Here is a 23489-nt window from a genome sequence, read left to right on the forward strand (position 1 = left end):
CACTCCAACTTTAACACTTTCTATTTCCCAAACACCTCCTGCCTTTTCTCTTTATTAGCTGAGGATTGGAGATGGTAAAGCTTGATTAGTCTTCACTTCCATTTAACATTAGAGCTGTACCTGAAGAAAAACTTCCATGCTTGATCAGCTGTTAATTTTTTCCTAAATGCTCCAGGTGATTTAAAAGAAAGTATCCCTTCTCCATTAAAAACCTCCCATCACCTCTGTGGGCAAGTGCAGCTCCCATTGAGATACTAAAGCATGCAGCAGAAACAGATTTAAAAACATGAAACTTGGGTAATTGAGCTTGTAAACTCAGGAAAAATAAAGGCAGTTGTTTTCCTTACACTAAAGAGCTGGTTTGAACCCTAGAGAAAAAAAAAAGCTGTATACAAGCTTTACTGATTGTAGGATCACAATATTGCTGCAAACATACAACATTAAAGAAAACCCTAATTAATTTCTGAAAATAAACCGTGCTTGGCTAGAGGTTTAACAAAAGCTCTCAATAAATTTGCTGGATATTTTTTTCTTTACTAGTATAATTCCTTGTAGAAGCATTAATCATATCAAAGACTGAAATGTTGACACAAACACTACCATGCAAATGTTCAACAAATAAAATCATTTTCAACTCCCCATTAAGTTGAGTAGGGTAGGTAAGAATATCCTGCTAAAGGTACGTTTGTTTTCTTAATTTGTTAAAATTTCAGAACAAAAGTTAAGTGTGTGTTTCTTCAAAGCATCTTACAAGATTGTATGTATTTTACCTCAAAAAGAGATTCTACAGACAACTCAGAAAAGTACAGAAATCATGTGCTAATCTCAGAGATAAGCTGATGTGATGCTGTGATGTGAAGGCTGTGATGTGACAAGACATCGGGGCAGCAGGAAACAAAAGTTTTTCCAAAGATCTATTCAATTTCACAGAAACATTATGCTTTTGATTTTTTAACTTTTTTGAAGATTTGAAACTGTCATCTAAATGCCATATTCTCAGGGTAGTTTGGCTGATTTAATACTCAGTTTGTAACACACTGTGTTAGCCCAGAATTATTGTAATTTTGAATTACAATACGGAACTTCGAGGAAAGACGAGGCAAGACTATTTACAGGAGCATGTAATGACAGAGGGGGGGACGGGTTCCAGCTGGAAGAGGGTAGGTTTTGATTAAATATTAGGGGAAAAAATCTTCCCTGTGAGGGCAGTGAGGCACTGGGACAGGAGAAGCTGTGGCTGTCGCATCCCTGGAAGTGTCCAAGGCCAGGCTGGACAGGCTTGGAGCAGCCTGGGACAGGGGAAGCTGTCCCTGGCCACGGCAGGGGCTGGAATTGGGTGATCTTCAAGGTCCCTTCCAACCCCAACCACTCCGTGTTTCTATAATTATATATGGGTGGGTACTCAAAGCTGTTTGCTGACCTTAGCGATGTGTGTTAAATCCTCCCGATACCAGCTGGAGTCAAGGGATGCTGGGCTTGCACTTACTTTGTGTGATTAAACCAATACAAGATTCCTGGGGGGTGTTTTCACCCGTCCTCTCTGGAAGAGGGTGTCAGGAGGTTGTCAGGAGTTTAATTCGAGAGCGATTTCTGTTCTTTTTTACCCCTTCTTTCTGGAAGCGGCTGTCAGGAGCGGCAACGTCCTGTGGGAGGGAGGGGCAAGCAGGTGCGATGCGGCACCGCCTCATGCCGGGGTCTAGCCCAGCCTCGGCGGGTCTGTCAGCGCCACGGGGAAGGAACATCGGCCGTGGGTAAGGAACATGAGCCACGGGGAAGGAATACCCTCCCCGGAAAGCGCTCAGCGACCCCGGCAGCGACCTGAAGGGACGGCGGGGCCGCCGTGAGGGGACGCACCCCGCCGCAGCCGCCAGGGGGCGCCGTGCGGGCGGCGCGGGGGCCGCCGGGAAGGGGCGGCGGTGTAGAAGGGCGGGAAGCGCGGGCGGCGGCGCGGGCTGTGCGCGCGCGCCATGAAGGAGACGCGCGGGTGAGGCGGCGGCGCCTTCCCGCCCTGCCCTGAGGGGACAGCGCTGGAGTGGGGGGGGGGGGGTCCCGCCGGAGCTGCCCCGCGAGGGGCCCCGGCGGGCCGCGGGGGCCGAGCCTGCCCTCGCCCGAGGGGAGGATTTCTCGGTTGAAATAAATGGTGGAGTGCGGGTGGCGGGGCTGCCTCGCCCGGGTCTCACCGCGTGTGGCGGCGACGCCGTCGCCAAGCAACGGCAATGGCGGGCGAGGAACGGCGGTAACGGGGCTGCGCCTTGGTCTGGGGCTGCGCGTCCTGCGGAACCCTGCGGAGGAGTGACTCTGCCCGAGCCTCGGGGACGGGGACGGGGAGACCTGACCTGGCAGCAGCCGCCCGCGGGCTCCGCGCAGCATGAGCTGGTGCGGCAGCGGTGAAGGGTGGAGTTGGGCTCCCTTCGTTGAAGGTCCCAGGTGGTGGGGTTTTTCCTCGTTTTTCGTCGTTTTTCCTCGTTTCTGCTGTTGGTTTTGGTGGCTCAGGAGCTGCTATCTGGTCGTTCTACCCCGCACCTTTGGCTGAAGGCAGCGCCCTGAGCCACAGAGTGTGAACTGACCCCTCCACCCTTGGTGTGTGGGGGAGACACACCTTGCAGGTTTGGGAAGCTGTAAATAAGGGGCAAAACCTGTAATAAATCCGTTTAGGCTGGCTTCTTGTGTAAAAGTGTGATTTACCAGAACAGACCCGCACTGGAGGTTTTTGCTGTGGTGCACAGGTTGTAACAAGATTTGGCAAAATATTAAACTGCAACAGGATTCTTGTTTAAACAGAAGGCTGATGGATGAATAGGTACTGTGCCATGTGTGTCGGGATCCATAAGATCCCCTAATTATGTGCTTATATGCTTCAGAGAGCAAAGAAAGAGTTTAATTATGTTTTATTCCAAAAGGGCAACAAATTCTATGGCGTTTCACTCAGTGAAACTTTCCAGGTGTTGTTTCCCTCACCTCTCAAGTTATGAGGTCAAACTATCAATAATGTGTGTAAGCAACTGAAAAAAATCTGCTGTTGACTAGAGGAATTTTGTATTAATAATATTTAATTAATAATAAATGAATTTGATGTTAATACGATTAGGTTTATCTAATTGATATTGTGCTTTACGTCAATCTCCAGTTATATTATTTGTGGGCAGAATGAGGCAATGAAAGGCAGGTGGTGCCTTTTTGTGCCTTGGAAAGGTCTTAAATGCTGGTGTAGTCTAAATCTTGTTTTCTGCAAGCTTTATGAAATCCAAGTCGTACAAGCAATACATAAAACATGGGAGCAGTTGCTGCTGTAGGTGTTTTAATTTAGTTGTAATGCACAGCAGTTAAGCACAGGCTTTCTTCTTGTATTTGTTATGAAAATGATATCATAGGAAGGAAAATACTCATTATGAATATTTTTATTTATGAAGTGGAAATTGTCCATGTCTATAAACAAGGTAATATAGGTCAAAGCCTAGTTAGGCTTGTAAGTAAACAGTTCTTCTGACTGGGGACACGAGTTGATAGCACTACAGTCCTAATACCTGCCCCAAAATACCTGAGCTTTTTGGAAAGCACAGAGGAGAAAGTTTGAAAAACAGGCCTGGAGAGAGGAAGGGGAGGGGAAAAACCACCCTAGGTGACTACAAACTCTGTTTGTAGTTGCATAAGGATACTTAAAGAGAGGGCAATCTCTTCAAGAGAGGGAGTAAAGGCAACATTTAGTACTAAGAGATGTGTAATAACCTGTCTTTTTAAAAATCAAGTGGTGAAGCTGGCCTTTGAGCATTTCCTAATTTTGTTCCAGCCAGAATGGGTCAGGTATCTTAAACAGGTATAAATACCTCTTGCCTATCCCAGCTGATATTTGAAGCTGTACATTTGTGAAGGAGAAAAATATCCACTTTAAGTAATGTCACAATTAATCCCTTGAGCCTTAGGGTCTGGACCCTGATGAGCATGATGAGACTGTTTGGGGGGTCTCTCTCTTTTGCTGGTGGTTTTTCTGTAGAGATCCTTGATGCATTAAGCACCATTCTTAGCTCCTGTCCCCCTCCTTTCTCCTGGTTTCAGCTGGTAATGCAAAATCAGGTGCTTTTTCTCCATTTCCCCCTGTCTAAAACAAGGAGGTTTATATAGTAATATACTGAATTTATTGCACCAACTCTGTTTAACAGACCTGTATGCCTTTACAATCAACTATAATGCCCTTCCTGAATCGGTAGAAACCTAACAAAAGCATTTAATTAAAATAAGTTTAAGTGTTGTGTTTGGTGTTAGCAGGAAACTGTGGGGAGTATCCTTAAATTGAATCTGAAATGTGTCCAGAATGGCTGCTGTCTGTGGGGTTGTCCTTGGTGGCTTTCAAACCTTTTCATTTCCCAGTGATTAGTTCTGATGGGCTGGAGCAATGCAGATAAATTGCGTTAAGATGGCAGCATCTGGGATCATGTCTTACATCCACAGATTCTTTTTTTAAGTAGTTATGACTTCTCAGTGAGGTCAAGTCATCTAAAAATGATAAGCAAGACTTTTTTCGCCTTTCTCTCAACATGGGATAAAAGGGCAGAAATGGATTTGTAAAGTGTAAGCTAAAGGGTGTTTTCCAATAAGATTTTCTTCTTTTATGTACTCTTTCCTTTATTTTCTCTCAGTACTTCCAGGCAGCAGAACCAGCCTCAAGGGCACTATGGACTTACCTCTCCAATTAGCTTGGCTCCTCCTAGTGATAAAGACCACATTCATACTCAGAAGCTGATTGAAGCCATGAAGCCATTTGGGGTGTTTGAGGATCAGGACGAACTCTATCACAGGTATAAGAAGAATAAAATTTGTTAACCTCTTGGAGTTTTTTTGTTTTGATTTTTTTTTTTTTTTTGAAGCAAACTTGGCATGAATTTTCTTTACAGGACAACTGTTCTTGGTAAACTGAATAACTTTGTCAGAGAATGGATTTTAGAACTTGCTGAAAGCAAGGTAAGAATTTTTTTTGTTTTTGTCAAAGCAGCTGAAGCCTTTTGATTTAAAGGCTATGCTACTGGGATCTGTGCTTAAGTTCAACTTTTAGCTTCTTAAATATCAAGTAGGGCTGTATAACTGCCACTGAAATAAATTATAGAACGTATTTCAAGATCAAGATCTCAGAGTCTTTGGGGAACTAAATGGATTCCTGCATTGGCTCAATCAGTTGACTCATAGCTGTTGACAAAGCCAAAACAAGGCATTGTGGATGAGAAATGGTAAAACTGGCACTAATCTTGCCCAAACAGCCTACAGCACTCAGTCTAGTTTGAAATTATGATTCTAGATGTGCCCTCTGAATGGCTCTTAGGTTGTGTTAATTTATGTGTCTCTGCTGCAGGGAAGTCTAATAATAGGTCTTAATTTGTATAAATTAATTAAAGTACCACTACATCACCTATAATAATTTTTTGGAGTTGCAAGCTCAACTTATTTCAGAAAAACAGAATCCCAACCTAGTAAACTAAAATGTAAGGGAGTGAGAAGACATCGCTTATGCAGGCTGTTACAGTTTTTGTAAATAACTTAGGTGCAAGTTAAACTTGCACAGAGGATAATGTGCATCTTAAACTTTCTCTTCTACCCGCAGAATCTTCCCCCTTCAATAACAGAACAAGTCGGTGGCAAAATATTTACATTTGGTTCCTACAGACTTGGCGTACACACCAAAGGTAGTACTTGCAGTGCCTGCTCATAGTTCTGATGCTGGAAAGTGAATTCCAGCAGTAACAGGAGAAATGGAATCTCTTTGCAGGTTCAGACATAGATGCCCTTTGTGTTGCTCCCAGTCATGTGGAAAGATCAGATTTTTTTCAGTCATTCTTTGAAAAACTGAAGAATCAAGAGGAAGTAAGAAACCTAAGAGTGAGTAAACTCTCTGCTTGATAGATGTTGTAAATTTTACAGTAAGAATATTCACATTAAAGACTTGCATTGGTAGTGAATATCTTACAAGCCAAAACTAAATAGTTTTGAGTATCCTCAAATATACTGGTTTATGCAGCATGAGAATGTTGCTGTCCAGCTCTTGGCTCCTTTCCCCAGTGACTCCATCACAGAAGAGTTTTTGTGGTCCCTCTCCCCTCCCTGTGTTTTGGGAATGAGTCAGCTGTATCAAAAAGCAAGGTTGTCTCTGGAAGCTGTGTTTTCACCTTAGATGTAGTAAGGGCTTACAGCCACTGATACTGATGGTTTGTTGTGCACTGTTTGTTACAGGACACGATCAGCCTCTGAGCCTCTTGCCTAAATAAGATCTTCTAATAAAATCTAGTATTGGTACCATAATAGTGCTGTCCTGCCTGAGAGTTATTAGCATTTTTTATTTGGAAGGAGCTCAGTCTTTGTACTGAGTAGTTCAGCCTAAATTCTCTATTTTATCACAGTATAGAAAAAACTTTAAAGTAGCAAAAAGGATATCTTATTACAGATATCCTCTCCTTCACAGGCCATTGAGGATGCATATGTACCAGTTATCAAATTTGAGTTTGATGGCATCGAGGTAAGAGTTTTAATTTTGATTTGGGGTTTTTTTCACCTTTAAGTGAGATTTTTTTTTTTCTTGCTTTGGAGTAGGATAACTTTTTCAGGGCTTTATGGTCCTACTATTCTATGAGGTTATTGGTACATTGCAGCATGTTTAGGAAACTGTAATTAAACAGCCTGACTGCAACCTATCCCAGAAGAAGTAAAATGGGATCTTCTAGGAAAACAAGCCCCTAGCTAGCCTGGCAGGCATGGGAACATGAGGGACATCTTTTTTTAAACCTGTGCTGCAGACCAGAGTAGCCTGCTTGGGTAGCATTTATCTCCCAAGGATGCGCAGAGTGGGAGTAGAGCAGTGTCCTTGCTAACTCCCCTGAGCTCTGACAAGAGCTCCCTTGCTGGAGGAGGTGTTTCTGTTGAAAATTGTCTAATGTTTTGTTGCTAATCAAAAATGAAATCCCTGTGAGACAAACAACAATGGAAAATGAAAAGTAAAATTACTCGTTGGACTCCTGCCTCAGTTCATCAGCTGCAGGAATCCTTCTATCAGGAATACATTTCATGTAGAGACTAAATACCCACTTGCTGTAATACCTAAACAAGTTACTGCTTGGTATTACTATCATGAAGACACTTACTCAGTGACCTCGTTGTGCCTTTATCTGGTACAGACATTCACAGAACAATTTGCTTGCCTCGAGTTAAACTAAAAACAGATGCTTAAGGCCTTACAGTATAAAGAAAATGCTTTCTCATTTGTTGAAGTATAGTTGAGGTGATTTTGATTTTGTCTTAATTTTATGGTTAATTTAAAATTTCCTTTTAATGGGAATTCTAAGTTGAGAGTAATCTTTCCAACTTTCAAAGAAAACCCCCTTCCTTTCCCTAGCTTAAAAACAAGAGATGGTCTTGTAAACAAATAGGAAACTTACAGCAATTTTCTTGTTTGCTGGCAAATAAATATCTATGGTCACATAATTCTAAATATAAATGTTAGCAACATGAATGACCAAGTGTCCCTCACTGGTGTCCTGTTTGCAAACAGTGCTGCACTGTAAGTCATGTGTGAAACTTTTTTCTCTTGAAGATTGATCTCGTGTTTGCAAAGTTGTCTTTGCCAACGGTTTCCGATGATCTCGATCTCAGGGATGACTCGTGCCTCAAAAGCCTGGATATAAGATGCATTCGGAGCTTAAATGGTGAGCCTGATCCGCACACCTTTGTAAAGATGTTTACATTGGCAGAGAATGGACCTTACACAACCCACATTTCTGTACAAGATGCAGAAACTGATCTCCGGTGTACTTGAGTTCTGAGGAGGCAGCTAGTGGGCCTAAATTTAGATATTTCAAGGAGCTGTGTGTTTACACAGACTTGTGTGTCATGTTTGTTTGATTGGTTTGTGAGCAGTGCTCCAGTTTGCCCCAGAAATTCAGATGACTAAGTAGGGCACTTGATAAGAATGTATGAATGATAAACAAGGTAGTTAATAAAAAAAGTAATTAAAATACCTAAAGTCTGACTTGCTCAATGGCTCAATGTTTAGTACCGATTGGTTTAATGGTTGCTTGCTGTCAAAAAATACCCATCTTCTGGAATCACAGAATATTTAGGGTTGGAAGGGACCTCTGGAGATGATCCAGTTCAACCCCCCAGCTAAAGCACGGTCACCTGGAACAGCTGAGCCAGGAATGTGTCCAGGTGGCGTTTGAATCCCTCCAGACAGGGACATTTCACAACCTCCCATGGCAACCCGTTCCAGTGCTCTGCCACCCTGCGATGTAAAGTTCCTCCTCATGCTGAGGTGGAGCTTCTTGTGTTGTAGTTTATGGCCAAAACATCCTGTGCAGAGGCTTTATTTAGAAGTCTTAGTTGTAGTGTAAACTGTGAAAAAGCTGTTGAGGGCACTGGTTACCTAAAGCGATGCTGAATGTTATATGTAATCTGTAATTTAATACAAAGCAAGTAATCCAAACCTGCTTTCCTACACTTGGACCATGAGCTGAAAGCTGTTGATCCTGTGTAGGAGCACCTGACTTGTACCTGTTACTGGGAACTCCTGGCATCACCTTTTGTCTTGCAGGCAGCAGGGTTACGGATGAGATACTGCGTCTGGTGCCTAACCTGGAGAACTTCCGGCTCACGCTCCGCGTGGTTAAACTGTGGGCAAAACGTGAGTGATGGAGTGGTTTGGGATCTTTAAACTTTCCAGAGGCACCTCGTGCTCACTATTGGATGGACCTCAACCTCGGATTGCTTATTTCAATGGCAGTTGTTATATTAAAGCCCTTTTAGTTTAGGTTCATGGTCTGTCCCTGTGGTAAATTCCATGTGTTTTCCTAGTGGAGGTGGAGTTCAGAGAAGAGGGGAGTGCTTATGAGACACTGCTGCATTGCTTATCAGGAACCTGACCAGAAATGATAAAAATTCCCAATTAAGTGTAAAAGGAATAAAAAGTCCCGCTTGCCCACGTGGCTAGAGCAGTACTAGAAGAATGTCAGAACCTTTCTTTTAAAGGGAATTGAAGTGAAGCAGTAGCAGCACAAGCAAGTTTCACAGTAGCAATATTTTGGGAAGTGGTGTTCTACTGATTCTTTTTCTCATCACTGTGAGGACCAGCAATTTGGCCTCGCTGCACTGCAGAAATAGAGGCTGAGATGTATTAAGTATTCTATGGATTGTGCAGATTTGAAAGACCACAGACTAACTGTGTGGTATCCGTCCTAGGGCGCGGTGTTTACTCCAACATCATGGGATTTCTTGGTGGAGTCTCCTGGGCAATGCTGGTAGCCAGAATATGTCAACTCTACCCAAATGCTTTGGCCTCTACTCTCGTTAACAAGTTCTTCTTGATTTTTTCACAATGGTAAAAGCTGTTTTAGTTTGCATAAAGAAGTAAAACTTGTAGTTATTTATATCAAGATGTACATTGGCAACATCCTGTGCAGGCCAGAATTGCAGAGCAGAGCTTAAAACTGACACTTTACTATTTTTCTTCTATAGGGATTGGCCAAAGCCAGTATTGCTGAAACGACTTGAGGAGAGCTTTCTTAATTTACCAGTCTGGGACCCTAGGGTGGGTAGCCATTGAGATCAGAAGCATTAAAAGTTCATTCTGACTTAAGCTGGTGCTGAACAAAGCTGTTGTAACCTCATAGGTGAACCCATCAGACCGGTACCACGTGATGCCCATCATCACCCCGGCCTATCCACAGCAGAACTCCACATACAATGTGTCTGTGTCAACACGGGCAGTCATGGTAGAGGAGTTCCAACGTGGTAAAGTACATTCTGTGCTTATTAAAGTGTCATTCTTGCTCTGTGAAACAGTGTTATCTGAGTTAGTACTGTTCAGTGAGGTGTTTCTCTGGGAAATAAGCCCATTGCAGGCAGTAAGGGACCAGTTTTCCAATAAGCTCTTGAAGGATCTGCATTGTGTCAGGGGAATTCCTGCTCTTTTTTTTTTCCCTGTCAGTTACTATTACAATTTTTTTAAGTTTGTCATGGTAATCTTTAAAAAAATAGTGATAAGATTTTCAACTGTATTTGTAGGTCTTGAAGTTACAGATGAGATTCTCAAAGGAAAATCAGACTGGTCAAAGCTCTTTGAACCACTGAACTTCTTTCAGAAGTACAAGTATGTATGAAATCTGTTGTTGAACTTGAAGTTATTTACTTAGTGGTTAGCATGACAAGTTTTAACTTGGGGTCTAAATAGAAAACTGTATTGATGTATTTCAGTTTAGGGGTTTTTAAAGAAACTGGAAGTTGTCATATAAACTTTGGTATGTATAAGCATAGGGAAGATAGAAAAGCTCTCTTGTGCCACTAACACCATTTTTCCTACCAAAAATCATCATCTGTTCTTTAGAATGCAGAATAAAATCTTGAGCTAGTGTACTCATTTTCCTTTCTTCTTCTAGACATTACATCGTGCTGACTGCCAGTGCCTTTACAGAAGAGCATCACTTAAACTGGTTAGTTCTGCTTTAAATATGGGTCCACTGTAAAACTGAAACTCAATTCAATGTTGCACCATGCTTTTGTTAATTGTGTTAACAAATAGTCTGTAACAATGCAACTAGGCATGGAATGCACCCCCTTCCCTCCCTGCTTTGAAGATCACTGTTCTAGAGCCTTAGACTTGTTTTTATAAAGAGTTTTACTGTAATGTTTTAGGACTAGCTTGCACTAAGTGCTAGATTGCACTGGTGTGTAGTCAGCCTATTCCAGACCTACTTTTCTTCAATGAAGGGAGATTTGCCAGTAATTACTTATTTAACTGATGTGAATGTGCTGAGTCACTGTGAATTTTGAAATAAGGGGAAATGGTGAGGAATTAAGGCACTGTAATGTGTGTTTATTGACTTTCCAGTGGGTTTCTTTAAGGAATTTAGTACTGTGCTTGCTTTTTTCAAGTAAGGAAGCAAAACACCTCTGTGTAACAGACACCCATTCTGAGGGCACCTTTCATTTCAAAGTTTGGCTTGTGCTTTAAGTCAAATAATTCTTGTGCCATCTCTGAAAGATAGCTTAATGTTTAAAAACAGTTTTAATAGGTAATACCTTTTATCTGAACTTGCTAATATATTCACCTAAAAATCTTACCAGCTGTAGCTTGATATCAGTCACAGTTGTGTACAACAAGGTGTATGGGCAGAGGGCCAAATAATTCTTAGTGTGAAATGGTTTTGAGTGAACAAAGCTTATTGTGCCTCACAACAAAGACAAGGGAAGTTCTGGCTGTGGTAAGAGCTGATGTTTTTCAGTGACAGAAATAGAGGCAAATTTTCCAGTTTTGCAGCTTGGGAAAATGATAAGCAGAAGATAAACCTGCTTCAGTTTATTATAAGAAAAAAATTAATTTGCCAATTCTTGAATGGATTTGGAAGTAGATAACATCTCTGTTATTCATCAATATAAGATGCTTTTGAAGAACATACAGATTTCTGACTGCTTTTAAAGTTAACAGAGTTTTAGGCAGAAGGATGAAATGCCAGTACTTTATTGAGATTAAAGCCTGGCAGGTCATGATTAATTTCTTAGGGAAGTTTCTGATGGGACTGTTGACTAGATAATTTGTTTATTAAAATAACTGGTTTTACATTTTCACTGATCAGTCTGCAGGAAGAATTGCATCTTTACTTGGGTGTAACTGAACAGTTGTGCTTGAGCCTTTTCAAAACCACTGTTCTCCATGATCCATGTGGCAAAAAGGAGTTTTGCTGCACCCCAGAGGTGCTAGGATCTGCTCCTTGTTACTTTTATCATAGGTTACAGGTGGAAGTGTTATATCTGAACTGTTCAGAGTACATGTAAAACTCCCTTGTCTCTGTCTTCAGAAACAAAAGCACAAATGTCACTGGAAACATCTCAAATTACAGTGTGTGTATGTGATTAAAAGACCTAATGTCTGCTCAGCTGTATAAAACTTGGTCCTTATTGATTGGTTAACACTGTATTACAAAAAGATGTCTAACTGATGAGCTGGATACGGTTAAAAATGAATAAAATACCTCTTGTTTTTATTAGGATTGGCCTCGTCGAGTCCAAAATCCGTGTGCTGGTTGGAAACTTGGAAAGGAATGAATTTATAACTATTGCACACGTGCAGCCACAGTCTTTCCCTGGCAATGAAGTTCTCTATAAACAGTGAGTTTTGTTACTTTTCTGAAGCACAGTTTGGCCAATGTGTATCTTCATTCCGCTCAGCTCATTGGTGAGAGAGTTTCAGTACGCTTCTGGCAGGGCCCAAAAATGTAACATCTTTTTAAAGGGTTTAAAGAGAAATTAAGTCTGGGCTGGCTCTAAACTGAAAAACTAAAATGTACCAGAATCCAAATGACTGGTATCTGTGCCCAACTCAGGTCTGTGAATCTGTTTTGTTTTTTAGGAGTGGATATGTATCGATGTGGTTTCTTGGGCTCGTATTTAAGAAAGCAGAAAGTGCAGTAAAGACTAACGTTGATCTAACACACGGGATACAGTCATTCACAGATACAGGTAAGGCTCTGGTTTTGCTCTAGACTTGTAGGGTAATTCTTGTGTGTAATTCTTTTTATTCCAGTGTAGGTTACTTCGCAAAGCAAATTGTACTTCCTTCTGTTATTAGGTATCCCTGTAGATAGCAACATGTAAAAGATTAGCTTGAAAAACATGTTGTGTTGGCTGTTGTACTTTGTCAAAGTAAGGGAGTCTTGAAGCAAAGGTGTGTTACAGTCGTACACAGTGTACCATAGGTGAAATAAGTCCTCACAAAACTGCATTTTGTGTAGGGGACAGTCAGCTGTGAAGTCCAGAGATGCCCATTTACTGGGGTAGCTATACCTGTCAAACAGTAGTCAGCTGCTGAACTTGAGAATTGGGAAGTGACTGTGTCAAGCTCTGAAATGAGTTGTTGATGCTGCTGATGTTATTTTTCCAAGACAGTTTGTGTATAATGTGATCCCAGAACTGTGAAAGTCTCTGGGTTGTCACATTGTAATTACATGTAGTCTTGCATGTAAATTTTCATATTCATAGTCTGTTACTACTTTTGATAGATGTAAAAATAATTTAATATTGCAAGGGTTGGTAGATAATGCTAGAATAATAAGGAAGTCAGGCCATTCTTCTGAGTGACAAGCGTGTTTGGACAAAGAATTCTAAACAATGAAATCCTCTAAATGTTTGTTGGAGTTGATCCATAGTACCAGCATGAGTTCTGTGTTGTTTTGCTCAGACAACATGAGTAAAAGCAGTAAAGCCCAACCTCCTTCTTAGCTTGTGCTTGGGATATGAAAAAAGCACAGAAAAATGCATCAAACTCTTGTCTGAGTTACAAGCCAGGTGGGGTGATTTCTTCAGACTTGCACTGTTGCCTTATTTGCGTGTTACATCCAGTGGCACTGCATTTCAGTGGCAAATGTGAGTTTATCTTAAAGTGATTTGTGTGCTGCGAAGAGACAGAACTGACGGCCAATCCTCCGTGCACAAACATTGTTATTATGGCTGTGTGCTCTTACTTCAGTGAAGCACAGCCTATGATATGTGCTGGATGTAGGGTGTGAATCCAGAAAGAATTGAACAGAAAAGCTGTTCCTTGAGAGGCGGGAAATCCTTTGGCACATGTGGGGATGAGCAGTAGTTCTGTGCTAGAGAGCTCTTACTGTGTGCCTTGACTTTGAGAGAATAACTTTAGAGGGCAAAGATTAATTTCCAATTGATGAGCTCAAGAATAGAAGGCTCTATTTGGAAGGCTTTTGTTCAGTGAACTTTTTCTCCTTTGCATACAAACTATTGAATTTCATTTGAGGGAACTGTCCATATTAGGGTGTGTTCATGTCTGTGCTTTTATTTCACTTCTGGTCTCCTGTAGAAAGCCTTTGAGTTGCATATCCCACTCTGATATCCCAATATCAAATTGCTTTGATTCCCACTCTGTATGTCAGTAAGCTCATCTGTATTTCCAGTCATGCTCATGGTAGGCCAGTTAGATAAGCTGATCTAAATGTGACTTCACTCTGTGATAACTTGCACTGCTATGGCATTTGTCATTGCTTGTAAAAGGCTGTTAGCAGGCATTTGAGAAAAACCTGTTTAAATTTAAAGTTTTAAGTTTAAATAACTGTAGTGAGTCTGTTAAAATCAGATATCTCTAAAATCCAGTCTGGCTTCCCTTGACAGATAGAATTTATAAATGCATATTTGAACTCAAATAGCCATTGTGTCTGGTCTGTAGTGAACGTGCAATGGGCATCACAGGTCACATTCATCCTCTTGTGATGACTGGGAGTGCTTGGGCAGCATTTGTGTTAACTTAAGCTGGGAACTCTTCATTTGGGCTGGGCAGACGTGTTTCTAAAGAAACCATATGTAACTTTGACAAGCACTAATGCAAACAGCCCCACTAAGCTGCAATGCTGTGTTTATGTCAGTTTACAGGCAGGCCAGTGCCCTCAACATCCTAAAGGAAGGGATGAAGATTGAGGCAACTTATGTGAAGAGAAAGCAACTCCATTTTTTTTTGCCAGCAGGAACCTTACAGAAGAGAAAGAAGGTATAATAAAAATTCAGCGCTTCTGGTAACTTTTAATAAAAGCTTTAATAATTACTTGAAGACTTTATTTTTTAACTGTCGTTTCAGCAAAGGGGTTCAGATATTAGTCAAATTAATAGTGGACTTCAGTGCAAAAGGTCTTCTTTAGGTGAAAGCTGTTCGGATGGTTCCAAAGACAGAGATTCCAGAACACCCCCTAATTCCTCTTCGTTAAATAAGATATCTAAGTTGGACATCTCTACAGCAGAGACGGAAAGGTTAGTGCCTTACCCTTGGAACTGTGGAGAAGCTGCTTTTAACTGACTCACAATGTAAATGAGTCTAGGATTTCTTATTTGGATCTATGTGGATCATAAGACTGTGGAGGGCTCTAAGAGCGTCAGGAACAAAGCTGGAATCTCCATTGGGCACATGGTAGGAGACCAGATTAAAGGAATCCTTGGAAAAACTAAATAATATCTATGAACACATAGGAATGAAGAGCTTGACACCAGGGAGATTATTTAGTCTTGAATGTAAATCTTCCTGGGTTAGTGTATAACTTGAAGCTGGAGTATTTTATGTGCAAGTAACTGTTCTTTCTAACAAAAGTATTGTTGATGCCAAGTGGATTAAGTTCTAATACTGATTTTGGTCTCAGAAACACCAGAGCTGCTGCTGACTAAATGGAGTGGTATGAGAACTCAGGCAGTAAAAGTATCTGTCACTTCCTGGGAAGTCTGTTTATCCCTAAGCACAGGAAGAATACGTAATCTTGAGAGTAATAGCCCAGTCCTACCAAAAGTGTGATACCTGCTCTGTTCAGGCTGTTTGATACTGTAGGAGTCACGTGGGGGAAAAAAAAGAAAAAATTGTGTGCACATCTGGGTAGAGCAGAACAATGGTTCAAAGCAGCACAGTGTGCTGGGTAGGCTAATCTGAGAAAATATATCAACACATAAAGACTCAGTAAAGAAAATGCTGGCGTTTAAATCTGCAGTCTGAAATTCAGCAAAATGATGGGGTCTGGTGCTACATTCCCTGAGAGATTGTGTTGTTGAATAGAACACTGACAGCGAGCTAAGGAGGTCGATGTTTGTCTTGCATGCACTTTCTGGAAATGACATACAGTATTTTATAAACTAGCATTTTTTAACTCTAGTGTTTGACTTTTATAGAAATGTTGAATGTCAGAATTGTAGTGGTGCCAACAGTGTAGCTGAGCCATCAACGTCTAAGGGACTTTGCATTCCTGTGACTGATCCAAGTATGTATTTGAAGTGGTAGGTGGAATGTAGTTCTTAATCTCGTGGCCAAACTCTAAAAGCCAGGTGTCTCCTACAGAAATGGAGGCTCCAGTTGCACTAAGGACATCGGGACCTCCACTTGGTTGCACCATTCCAAGATATAACACGGTTTGTCAACTCAGAACGTGTTTTGTGCAAGGACAGCATAAATTAAGTGGGACTCTAATCACGGATCCTAGGAGTGCTTCATCTGAGCAACATTATTCACCAACCTCTAAAGTATCTCGTCCACCTGCAGCGGGAGAATGCCCCCAGAAAGCCATAGATGGAGAAAAGGCAAGAAGGGGGAGCCTAGGCCAAGGAGGGTTTGAAATAGTATTAATTACTGATGTAGATCAAAGGAAATAACTGGAAATGAATGCATTTATACATCCCCAAAGGATTTGGGAATCTAAATTTAAGCATATCTTGTTGTACTAGAATGTAGATGTGAGAAATCGTAATGAATATGATGGATAACTATTAATATATTTTCAGGATCTGGCACCTAATTTCTGCTTCTTATCTGGTGCCAAGGTATCTAAATACTGCTGTACTTATCTGTCACTGCAGTGACCAATTGCTGAATGAACTGTCTCATCTGGACACAGTTCTTAATTCAGAAAAAAATTATGTCCAAATGAAGAAGATATTAATCTTACGACTGTAAAAGTAGGAGCTCATCTGTTTCTGGCAGATGCTTTTTCAGTGCCTATTGATAGTTCTGCTGTTTTGGAAATCAGCAGCCTACTCAATAGGTCACTACTTCTGAGACGATAGTGTGGAGTTGCTTGGTAAATCTTGGTTTGTGGAACTTTTAGATTAATATTTCATTTGTTTTGTTGCTATGTGTAAATATCCTTAAGTAGCTGTTCCTGGAGCTTGACCTCTGATTTAAGGCACAAGCAAAGAACAAGCAGAAAAAGGACCCTCAGTTTTGACACTTATAAAGAATCATCTTGTAGAACTGTTTTCCAGTCCTGAGTATTGCAAGTACAGGTTTCAGATTTGGGTAGTAGGGCTTTTTCAGAGGCTTGACATTCCTGTAGGGTAATGGTGGACTTGTGTAAATATTCTTTTAAGAATGGCCCCTAATACATTTAATGTGTTGACTGGAAGCTGTACCCAAATAAGAAAATGTTAGCACAGCAATTATTTTGAGTCTGTGTATTTTGTTCCTCCAGCTAAGTGTGTGGGACTCTGATTTCACAGAAAGCGGATACCCTCAAGATGGGAGGAAGAGAGCTACAAAAAATGTAATTTTTAAGTGATTTTACTCAGTGGACTAACTGAAAAGCTGAACAGTTTAGTGTCTAGACTGCCTCACATAAATACTCTGCACGTTTACTGATAGAAACAAAAATACACTTTTTAATTTAGCTTCTTTCAATCCTCGTTTCCCAAATATTACACTTGTATGACCTGTCTTTTAAATGTTACTATTTGTTGATTTGGTAGTGTCTAATTCCTTGCTGTGCTTGAAATAATATTGATTTTTCTTTTTAAAACTATTTGATTCACTGATGTAAATCAGAACTGATATAAAGACTAAATCCTTTGGCCTCTCAATGGGAAGATAAAGAGCTTTGCTCTTCATGGTGCTGGTTACTGAGGCATAAACTCTTGAGGGCACACTCTCAAATCAAGATGAGATCTTGCTGGTGAAGGTTGAAATACCTGAACCACTGTCTGTGTGGTTTTAGGGCTTCAGGATTCCTAAACCCACCCCCCATGGGGTGGAGGTTGTTAAAGGATGTATGATTTTAAGGTACCCTAGCTGCCAGAACTTGCTACCTCTCAGTCAGGAACATGGCAATACTGCCTAACAAATCCCTTCTGGCTTTTTTAGGGTGTCCTTGATGGAAAATCCATGCAGATTCCAGTGATCACATCAAGATCACAGGTATTTATTGTGCTTTTGTACTCATGGGTAAAGCAGAGCTAGCATTTTCATTTTATGTTCAAAGATTCGTGTACCATTAAACTTGGTGGCTTGAAGATTAGTAGGGTTTTGCCTGTTGTGCTTCCAACAAATTCAGTGACTGAACAATGACCTTCACAAAAGTGAAGCCAAAGTTTCGAAGTTTTGAACTTGGAAAACCACGTTTCCATGCCCTCAGACACTGAGTTTGTGTCCCGGTTTGGTTTTCTTGTACTGTTATCAGTACTTGTATACTGATTTCTGTGATGAGACTTGGAAGCTTTGAAGTCTGTGGGTGGCTTTAACTGCTCTGTGTCATGTAGAATGTTGTGAAATTCAGGGCTGTAAGACTGGAAGTGATCCAGACAGTAGAGACTCTGTTTTCCTGATCCATGGATCTGAGAAAAATCTTCCTTTACTGTGCTGTTGAGCAACTCACAGCTAATTCCCCCCCCATCAGGGATATACTTGTCTCAGTTCATGCAAGAGAAGAATTGTGCAGAGGGGAAAATGCTCTTCCTCTGGATATGGTGGTAATTAAACAAGTGGTGTGGTTAAAAAAAAGGCTTCTCTGAAAATGGGTTTGGGCCCTATATGTTCGGTACATAAAGAATGTTATATTCAGCTAGGACAGGGTTTATCTGTTGCTACTTCTCAATTAATGAATTTAAAAACAAGTCAATAATTAATTTAAAATTCCTTTTTTTTTCCCTGTGGCATTTGTTTGTGTGTTACAGAGGCTTTCCAGTAAAGAACTGCCAGATTCTTCATCTCCTGTTCCAACAAATAGCATTCGTATTATTAAAAGATCCATCAAACTTACCCTTAATGGGTAAGTGGTTGATCTTCAGGTGAAGAGAATAATCACTTGTTCCCAGTCCTTACTCTGAATGTGTGTTGTTGGTACTAACAAAGGTAGAAGGTTACTGTGGCCATACTGTAACTGACCAGTTAAAACCATGGTCTGATTTTTATACTGTTGTTAGATGCTTGCTTCCTTTTGAGGTACTTTTTGCTTATGCTTGTAACAGTTGCCTTGAGGAGTTTTTAACAAGTCCAAGTTGTCACCAGCTGAAACAGCTACAAAAACCAACCTGTCCTGTGCCTTGGATTCAGAATGTATGTCACCAGGGTTAATTGGTTGCTGCAACCACATTCTGTTTTCAAGTGTGTATGAAAGTGCTTGTATTCCTTTGTGCTTGCCTAATTCATGCACATGCATTGTTCTTATCTCCAATTATTTTCCCATTTGGCACACACACTCCTGTGCTTCTCTCACAATGCTGCTCAGCTTCCTTGGCTTGCAGCTTTCCACTGCCTTGCACAGCCATGCACTACACAGCTATTGCCTCCCATGGAGGCCCATAAATGATTTCAGTATTGAAGGATGTGCAGCAGAGGATGCGACCAAGGTATGGAGATGATAGACATGTCCTGTGGTGTGTTATCTGATACTTTTTTTTTTGTCTCGAGACTGCTCCAGCATGAGACTTGAGAGGTTTTTTTGTGTCACTGGGTAGTTAAGCCCAACTCTGAACACACAGTGAAGATGCACTGAAATATTGCAACAGCTCAGGCTGTCCTGACACTTCTGCCCACCTGCAAGTTGCATGCAGAATGTGGTTTCATATAAACCCTGAAAGCTGTTCTAAATGCTTACATGAAAACCTGTTGTAGTCTTGAGACTGGTTCTGTAAACTGATAACACTGCTAACCCAGCTAAGTGCATTAGGGGTTTTGGGGGGTGGGGAGCAATTCTGATTATATGGAACAAGTATTATGCTATTTCTCTATTGTAATTTCTTATCATTTGGTGAACATGTAAGTTGTTTTTCCAGAGTATTTTTGTATGTACTGTAAAAAACTATCTTCAAAGTGAAATTTAAAATCTCTAGTCTCTTCTTTTTTTTTTTTTTTTTTTTTTTTTTTTTTTTTTTTTTTTTAGTGCAGATGGGATCTGCTTAAAAAATCTAAACATCTAAACCAACTCTAAAGGGCTGGGAGCAAGGCAGTGCCAGAAAAGTGTTCTACAAAATGATAATGTCATACGATCATGTAGGTTGGATAAAACCTTTAAGTTAGACTCCAGCTGTAAACCTGACACTGCCAACTCCACCACTAAAGTGCCATGCTAGAGTAAATCTGAGGAGACCAGGAGCACTGCTTTGCTTTCCTGCTTCTGGTAGATCTGGGGTTTGATTTAATGCCCTCTGCATTGTGCAGTTTGCAAACTCCATGACTCACCCGAAGTCCCAGTTTGATATGTGGACAAAGATACCCCTGCATTGTTTTAAAATTAGTTGCTTGTCTTAAAGAGCAAATCTGACCTCTAAACATCTTAAGTATCCACCTTAGTGAGGGGACTGAAAGGACTGTAAAGAAATAAGAGGGCAGTATCTATCTTGTCATGTCTTAACTCTTTAGCATTCCCTCTGCTGCTAGTATTCCAAACCTGTGGAGAAAGCATGGCTGTATCTATCACAATCAACTTGTTTTTTCCCCTTATTCTCTGGTTTCCAGCTTGTTGCAAGTGCAATTGATCCCTTAGAAATGGACCTTAGTGGGTTTGAGGCCTTGTTCTTCCTTCTACCCTCCAAAACCTCCAAAACTTAGACTGCAAGGCTCTGATCTAGGTTAAAATTAAGAAACAGTACCCCTATTACTTAAGTAGCTTTTAGCAGAACTACACAGTGGGTCTAAATACCTCTGTTTTGTTATTGGTTCTAAAACAGTAGTACTCAAACATTGTCACTTCTGTGTACAGTTACAGTAGGTATACAACTTCAGCACCTGTGTAAATATAAACCCATCACGAATCTGAAGGAACTAAAGCTGAAGTAGGTGATAAGATAAACAGCAAAATTAATATGGGAAGCATTTTGTAGTAGCTACAGCCCTGTAATACTCCTGTGCTTTTAAATTCTTCCACATGAGTGTTCCAAGACTGTTTTAAGGATGATTTTCCCATAGGCTCTGTGTCAGCATATGCATGTATGCAACTATTCTCAAACTGAAGTAACCTAGCTAATGGATATACCTTTACACAGATCATTTTGTTTTACTCTTGCTTTGTGATTACCTTCTAATTGCTCTTTATAAATTTTTTATTTTCTTCCTCACTCTTAGGGTTTTAAGAAGAATGTTCAGGGTTTTGAGAAGAACATTCAGGAAGAATTTAGGTTACTAGTTTCTCAGACTTGATCCATTGATGAATTACACGTCTTATCTTAATGTGTCTTGACATATAAGATGTCAAGTGTGATGTTAAGTGACGTCAGTGTTCTGGAGTTTCCCTGGATGTTGCAGAAGTTCGATGCTGCCCCAGGACTCTGCAGATTAGAATTCAGCTGTTTGTAAATAAAGTTCAAACTTACTCAACTTGGGTGTTCTCCTCTGTTGAAGTGATTGAAAGGGAAGTTGCTCCTGCATAAGGACCCAGTGAGGGAAGCTCTTTGATATCAGACTTCCTCCAAATGTTGCTCTTTTCTCTCCGCTTTCTTAGCTGTTTGCTGGATGTCTGCCTTGAGCGTGAGTCGTCTCAATCTCTTCCAAGAGGAGCAGCTCTGTATTGAAATTGTGTCTGATTAGTAACTTTGAGCAAGAAATTCCTTTGCAGGACTTAACATCTGTGGTTTTACTCATTAGGTACAAGCAAAGAAGCAGTTAATGTGGAGTCACCTACATTTTGGCTGTAGCAATTGATTTTTCCTGTAGAAAGTGAGAGAAAGTAACAGAATACTTACTTTTTGTCTTAATCGGGAAAAAGCAAAGAGGAAAAAAGGTATCTTGAAATTTGCTAAACTTGACTGTAAGAGAGTGGGGGCTTACTAACCCTGTCTTACGTAATGCTTAGTGACATAAGCTGTTGAGCCTAAAAAGACCAGCAAAAACTCCTGGCTGTATGTTTGTAATTACCTCATCACACTTCTTATAAAGAGTGTGATCCTGTGCATTATTCCAGTAAACGAAGAGCCGCGGTTGCAGAGTGCAGGCGAAGGGCTCATACCCAGCCCAAGCCCTGTCCCGGAGGAAATCAAGTAGTCGTAGGGGGCACAAGCAGGACTTCGGCCCTGTGGAAAATTCCTCCTCCCCTGGAGCCGGGCTGCTGCCTTCTCCCTGCCCCTGGCCGCCGCTGTGGGGTGGCTGTGAGGTGGCCGTGGGGGCTGCGTGCCCTTTCCCTTGCTCGCAGGGGCGCTGTGGCCGTCCCACGCCCGGGCGGTTTCCTGCCCCGGAGCCCGGGGCGGGCGGGGTCCGAGGGCTGCGTGTGCTGTGACACTGCCGCGTGTGGCCACCGCGGAACGTCACTCCCGCCCTGGCTGCTGCCACCGGCCCGGGGGACACCCACAGCCCCCTGCCGTGCCCTGCCGTGCCCTGCCTTGCCCTGAGCCCTGCGGGACTGAGCGGAGTGCTCGGGCGTGTTGTCCAGCCTGCAGTGGTGGGTGGGCACTCTTCACTGCCTACATCGTGTTGGTCAGTGTGGGCTCTGGTCAGTGTGGGCTCTCCATGGATAAGGGTTTCTTCAAGCATCATCTACCCCGAGCATGGCCCAAGGGCTCAGGGCATTATTATGGGAGGATCTTGACAAAGCAGTTAGCCTGAGGACTGATTTTTCTCATATTCCCGAAAATACAGCCTGTTAAATTCTAAGCTGTGTGACCTTCAAGAAATTGATATGGACTGCTTATCCTTAGGAAGTTCCTCTTTCCTGGGAAGACACGGTCTGAATCTTCCTGCTGTCTTCTCCCAACCTTGTTTCTTATTCACACCTCATCTTTTTTTCTTCTCATCTGACTCTTGCCTGTTTTCCTTTTCTATCTGATAACTCCCATTTCTGTCTTACACCTGAGTCCCTCTTTCTGAATTTGAACTGGGTAATACATTATTTGGTGATGATGAGTGAAACTCCCATGAGTCCTGAAACCAGAGAAATTACCTACCCTGTTTCAGTTTCAGCCTGTGGCAGCCTGGCACTCAGCTGCCTACTGCGGGCACCGTCCAGCTCCCTCTCTGCGTGTGTTTACAGTGGAGAGAAAGCTGAAAATTTTGGCTACTGAAGGCAACTCGGCAAGCATGTCCAATCTGTCTGTCAGTCTTTTCCAAGGAAGAGCAAAAAGTCCAGTAGTGACACTAGTGTGGCCTCTTTGCTAAATTTCATGTCCCTGTTTCTGAAATGCAAAGAAGCTTCTTAAAAGTTTAAGAATTCTTTGAATATAGTTAAAGCATATGTTCCCCATGGTCATTCGTAGAAAAATGACTGAGTCATATTTGTTCTGTTTTTCCTAAAATATCATCTCAAGGGGCAGTGTATGTGATCATGTGGAGAAAAGGTGTTGACAAATTAGGAGTAACTGAAAGTGCGGCCTTAAAATAGGAAGTGTTGACTAGCCATAACCAACAATGTGTGTTGACGATAATATGATAAAAATAAAAGGCTGTAGCAAGTAGGTACTGAAGGTAGAACATGCTAGAATTTCTTTTATCCTTGCAGTTTTAATTCTGCTCTGTTTTTCCAGTGTGGTTACTTGGCCAGAACAGAAAGTTATCCCACCTACTCTGAGTGCATGCACGCAAGGAAGAAAGGCTGAGGTTCTGTGAATCACCTGATGTGTAGTTCCTGGCTAAATGCCTTCAGCACTGCTTTGGAACGATGTTTGTTGTGATTTCGTTAGATTGTTTTCCCCTTTTTTATTTATTTGATACTGAATTTTCATTCTATTATATACAGCAGAAAGGCATAAACCTGTCATAATGAGCAATCCAACAGAGATTTCTAATAACTAAA

General features: G+C 41.4%; 1 protein-coding gene across 7 annotated transcripts; it reads left to right on the plus strand.

Annotated features, from left to right (window-relative positions):
* The first annotated feature begins 1165 nt into the window (after positions 1-1165).
* On the plus strand, positions 1166-20956 carry PAPOLG (poly(A) polymerase gamma). 7 transcript variants are annotated; one of them, XM_063391432.1, is made up of 23 exons: positions 1166-1751; positions 4635-4793; positions 4890-4956; positions 5591-5672; positions 5756-5865; positions 6446-6499; positions 7571-7682; positions 8567-8656; positions 9211-9349; positions 9487-9559; positions 9642-9762; positions 10036-10120; positions 10407-10460; positions 12016-12135; positions 12377-12486; positions 14400-14521; positions 14609-14778; positions 15679-15767; positions 15845-15915; positions 16971-17042; positions 17636-17689; positions 18445-18539; positions 20834-20956. In XM_063391432.1, the coding sequence occupies exons 1-23, from the start codon at positions 1468-1470 to the stop codon at positions 20892-20894; spliced, it is 2394 nt and encodes a 797-aa protein (XP_063247502.1). In that variant the 5' UTR covers positions 1166-1467; the 3' UTR covers positions 20895-20956. The 7 variants fall into 7 exon arrangements, with proteins under 7 accessions (XP_063247502.1, XP_063247500.1, XP_063247499.1 ...); XM_063391430.1 differs by having other exon boundaries at positions 1167-1751; positions 5756-5850; positions 15845-16083; XM_063391429.1 differs by having other exon boundaries at positions 1168-1751; positions 15845-16083.
* The last annotated feature ends 2533 nt before the right edge of the window (positions 20957-23489 follow it).

The sequence above is a fragment of the Prinia subflava genome, chromosome 2, assembly GCF_021018805.1.
Source record: "Prinia subflava isolate CZ2003 ecotype Zambia chromosome 2, Cam_Psub_1.2, whole genome shotgun sequence".
In the NCBI taxonomy this organism is placed as follows: domain Eukaryota; kingdom Metazoa; phylum Chordata; class Aves; order Passeriformes; family Cisticolidae; genus Prinia; species Prinia subflava.